The 4773-nt window shown below is 48.8% G+C and overlaps 1 protein-coding gene across 1 annotated transcript; it reads left to right on the top strand.

Annotated features, from left to right (window-relative positions):
* TXNDC15 (thioredoxin domain containing 15) lies at positions 1-4308 on the top strand. Its single transcript, XM_069772250.1, has 5 exons — positions 1-129; positions 277-707; positions 1278-1441; positions 1646-1776; positions 2643-4308. The coding sequence occupies exons 1-5, from the start codon at positions 54-56 to the stop codon at positions 2837-2839; spliced, it is 999 nt and encodes a 332-aa protein (XP_069628351.1). The 5' UTR covers positions 1-53; the 3' UTR covers positions 2840-4308.
* The last annotated feature ends 465 nt before the right edge of the window (positions 4309-4773 follow it).

The following is a 4773-nucleotide window of genomic DNA, read 5'->3' as shown; positions in this document are numbered from 1 at the left end:
AAGCGGCCGTTGTCCGGGGAGACGCAGAGCTGCGGTGGCGGCCGGGGCCGAGGATGTGGTGGCGGCGGCAGCGGCGGCTGCTGCTGCTGCTGCTGGCGCTGGCCTGGCTCGGTAGGGCCCTTCCTGCAGGTGAGGCCGGTGGGCTTCGGCTCCGGCAGCCGCGGTGGGTTCTAGGGGCCGGGAGGCGTGCGCGGGGCCTCCCCGTGGCGGGCGGTTGCGCGGGGATGGCCGGGGCTCGGCCCGCAGCGCGGAGCTGACATCTCCCTCCCGGCGCAGGGGCGGTGACGGAGCAGAGCGCAGGCGGGCAGCCCCGCTCCCCCGGGGGCGGTGGCGGTGGCGAGCCGGTGCGGTACCGGACTGCGGAGATGGCGGACGCGATGCTGGGCAGCGGGCTCCCCGGGCAGCAGGCCGTGGTGCTCTCGGTGGTACCGGGGGAGGCGAGGGACGGCCAGACGTCCGCCGTCGCCAAGGGAGCTTGCGATGCGGCGGCAGGAGGTGATGTGTGCGGCGCGGGGAGCGGCCCGACGGCCGGCCTCGGCCCGGCGGGCGGGCAGGGCCGGGAGCAGGCCGTGCTGGAAACGGTGCTGCCCGCGCCCGCCGAGGAATCGAATAGCACCGACGGCACCAAAGCTCCCAAAGTGAACTGCGAGGAGAGGAACACTACCGGCATCGACCGCTTCACCCTGCAGATCCTGAACGTGTCTCAGGTAAGTGCATCCCCCGGGCGACTGCTTGGCGTTATTCTGAACACGCTGAGGGTGGTGGATGATGCCCCTTCAGCACCCTGTGCGTGTTTCTGTCAAGCGTTTGACGTAGCAAATTTCTGCGTGTAACATCCTCTGGGCTGTCGGAAAGAGGAAATGTCTGGGCAAGGCGGTTTTTCGTGTTGTTCTGAGCAGAAGAAAACGGAAATACGGCTCAGTCCACATGCCCCTATCTCTCATCTTCTGTGTGCCTGCAGTGACCTGCCAACTGTCATGCTGCATGGATTAGTGTCTCTGAGAACTTTATGACGCTTACTGCCAGTGCCTGTCTCTAGCTCGTTTCTTGTAATGGTTACGTATATATTTTTTTTTAAGTAATAAACTTTTAAAACAACCTTTAAAAAATATTAAATACAATTCTCCATCTGCTTTAAACAGGTTAAACAAATGCGCAGCTACTTGATAAATATTGTCAAGTATCTAGTCAATTGCCAAATGATGCGTTCCTATGTGGGATTTAACTCTGTTAAATATGTAATTGTCCATATTTGGTTTTCTTCTGCTTTCTCTAAGGACCTGATGGAGTTCTTAAATGCAAACAGCAGTGACTGTACATTAGTCTTGTTCTATACGCCGTGGTGCCGCTTTTCTGCCAGTCTGGCACCTCATTTTAATTCTTTACCTCGGGCATTTCCAACTCTTCGCTTCCTGGCACTGGATGCGTCTCAGCACAGCAGGTAACTTATGCTTCCTCTGCTCTAGCATCAGTTTCTTTCCGTTAGCAAGCTTTGTGTTTTAAAAATGGGAGTAAATTTTTTTTTTCGTGTAAAGTGACAATTTAATTTAGTAAAAATGACACTTCCTGAGTTGTGACTATCTTTGGTTCTTCCTCCAGTGGATTTCTTTTCCTTCATGCTTTGTATTTGCTTTATGTCCACCAGTTTATCAACTAGATTTGGAACTGTGGCTGTACCAAATATCCTCCTTTTCCAAGGTGCTAAACCTATGGCTAGATTTAATCACACAGACAGAACGCTGGAAACACTGAAAGACTTCATTTTTAATCAAACAGGTATGTAAATCAGCCCTGATGTCAGTAGGACAAACAGGCTGGCTTTTAGCTCCAAACTGGGCTTTCCTCTCCCTGCTGTTTGTTCTTTAAAATGAATTTTGTGAAGACCCTGAGAGGACCTGGCAGAGATTTATCTCATCAGTTGCTGTAGTGAGCTGGATTTCAGGGCATGCTGAAAGCAGAAACTCAACTCATTGGGCTGCTGTCACAGAGTAGGGGGAAACACTGGGCTTTAACTAGAGAGGTGCTAGAAGGATTCAGCACATCTTCCTGCCCAAATATTTAATTTGGGAGTAAAGGCAGGTGAACCTTAGGATCATTGTCAGCGCCATGTAAGGCTGACAGCGGCTGGGGGATAAGACGGTTTCAGTTCTTGCGCTGGAGGAGACAAATGGATTCCAGTTTCCATGATCTGGCTGTCCACGTTGTGAGCTCAGCGCCCGCCAGCTCTCTGGTCCTTCTGTGCTTCTGTAAAGAAAAGCAAAACAGAACAAAAAACAAAACAAAAAAGGCCTACAAGGGCCTTCGTTAGAGGCCAGAAATTGTTACATTTGCTAATATGGCAGAAATACTCAACTCAAACAAAAAACCCCTCCACAATCCTGCCCCCCCAAACTTACACAAGGCTGTGCTATGGAGGACGGAACAAGCCTTCTATTATGAAAATACACATAAAGATCATATGTTTTTATGTAAGTAAACTGTTTGCTAGATATACGTTAACATACAAGGACCATCTCGCCAAAATTTTAAGTCGTAACTGTAGATGCGCCTTAGTCGGAGAAGAAAAACAAAGCTCCAAATAGAACCAACTTCTCTGTACTTAATTATTATTACTGGTGTTGATCAAGTGCTTGCTTTTTTAGGTATCGAAGCTAAAAGTGATGTGGCTGTGACCGAGGAAGACTGGGAAGGCCCCCTGCCTAGCGTTCTGACAAAAGGCATAGACTGGCTGCTTCTGTTTTCTTTGCTCTTCCTGGCTAGCTTTGTCATGTATGCTACCGTTCGCACGGAGAGCATTCGGTGGCTGATCCCAGGACAGGAGCACGAACATCAGGAATAACCTGAGATGCTGAAATAGGGACAGGATTTCCCACTTATTGGTAAAGTGGGAATTTATATGGACTAGAAGTACATAAGAATGAACTGTTGAATTTGTTGGTTGTAATTTATAATCTTGACTAAAAATCTGCTTTATTTATCAACTACTGAATCTGTAAAGAGCAAATTGGTGGCGATTAATGTGGTAAGTAAACAAATATGAAAAAACATGAACCAAAAAAGTATTTATTAAGCTGCTCTGATCAGCTTATTTTTCACAGACCTTAATGTAAATAGGTGATATGGTTCTACTTTCCCCTTCTGAGGAGGTCCCTGAGCTTTGTAGATGAAGTGAGATTTTTACAGCACATTGGTCTGTTTGTGTGGCACTGCCTGGCACAGGAGCAGAGTTGCTTCCGCTCTGGTGGAATCTGGGGATCTTCTTTTACAGATCCTACAGATGTATGAACTAAAGCTTTGATGCGGACGATGTGGTAAAACACCATAGAACTAGGATGTGTTAGCCCACACAGCTTTTAGCTCGTGTATTGCCAGAATATAACATTTTAAAGGAAAACGCTGGTGAATGGTGATGTTGCTAAATCAGTTTGACTGTCAGTAAAATGAAGCAAAAGGTGTTTTAAAAGACAGTGTACTTCAAATGAGTTATTCTGCTCTATACCAGCAATAACAGTCCAAAAGCGTGTTACACAGCTCTTGACAGAGTGACTATCTCCCACTGTTGGTGCTGGTGTTAGCTGCTGATTTTCTTGCTCACTGTGCTCTATGAGTTTTGACTTACTGGCAGGTCTTTATCAGGTTTAAAGTAACTTCCAAAGCTTACCTCATTGTGTTTGTGTGTATACACAACTTATTTACCACATTCCTATAGAATTAAATTGCATTCGTTGTCCTTACTATTTTTTTAAATAAATCAAGTTTTTGAGTGTAACCTTTTAAGCCACTTTCTTACAGGACTAAAAACATGCAACTTCTGAAGTACGGATCACCTGCTGAAATGAGCAAGACCAGTCTTGAGATTGATTTGAATTTCTACTAGCATGTTTGCTGGTTGCACAGTCTACAGCTGAGGCTATGTAAAGAACTGATACGGGTTTTTAGTTCTAATTAGTATGGAAGACTTTGCATAAGGTATGGACTGGTACGTTGTGCGTTTTTTGGATTATTTGACTGCGTAGCATTTATACATGGTGGAGGCTTGCCATAGTACCCGATAGGAAGCTTTAGAGTGCAAATTAAGCTAAGAAGAAACAAAGACGGTGATCAGATTTATTGTTTTGACACAGAGCTCATATCCCTGGAAGGTGATTCTTCAGGTATTTTTCTGGTGGCCATATCCTTCCCCTTTGGAAACCCAAGGCCCTGTATTTCTGTGTATGAAAGGGAAACCGCACTGATAAAACTTTGGCATTACCGAAGATAAAGCCAGGACGTATTTTATTAATAAAGATCCAGGATTTTGAGCAAGAAGTTGGCGCGTTTTTGCCTCTACCACCCGGTCAGTTGGAGAGGCCCGGGGCCGGATTCTCCCCAGGAATTACCTGCGTACCTCTAAAGAAAAACCGTGCCCCCTCTCCTCCGAAAAGCGACGATTTCGGTGCCGCCCCGTGGAACCCAAAAGGCGATGATGTCCTCGCTCCGATTGAAACAGAAGCCCCCCACGGTCTGAGCAGCCCCGGGCCCTCCGGCCGAGGCCGGTGTAGCGCAGAAGGCAGTTCAGCTCCCCCCGTCCCCTCCGGGGCAGGTGCCGGTCCTTGCCCGCTCCCTCCGTTACCGCTACCACCGACCGCACCGGCGCGCTGTGGCGGCGGAGAGGCGAGGAGAGAGGGCAGGCAGCTCCCGCCCGCCATTTCTTCCCCCCCCCCTTCCCTGCTCCCTCCGTTTCCCCTCAGCGGCCGCCGACCCCCGGCTCCTCCCGCTGCCCCGAGAGGCGGA

Source organism: Haliaeetus albicilla, chromosome 27 (genome assembly GCF_947461875.1).
Source record: "Haliaeetus albicilla chromosome 27, bHalAlb1.1, whole genome shotgun sequence".
Classification (NCBI taxonomy): Eukaryota; Metazoa; Chordata; class Aves; order Accipitriformes; family Accipitridae; genus Haliaeetus; species Haliaeetus albicilla.
Note: the sequence above shows the minus strand (reverse complement) of the source record. Positions and strands in the feature narration are given on the sequence as shown.

Excerpts from the sequence above, each read along its gene's own strand:
- TXNDC15 (XM_069772250.1), top strand. The coding sequence starts at position 54 with ATGTGGTGGCGGCGGCAGCGGCGGCTGCTGCTGCTGCTGCTGGCGCTG. Across the intron at positions 130-276 it reads CGGTAGGGCCCTTCCTGCAG|GGGCGGTGACGGAGCAGAGC; the intron begins GTGAGGCCGGTG and ends CTCCCGGCGCAG. Across the intron at positions 708-1,277 it reads AGATCCTGAACGTGTCTCAG|GACCTGATGGAGTTCTTAAA; the intron begins GTAAGTGCATCC and ends GCTTTCTCTAAG.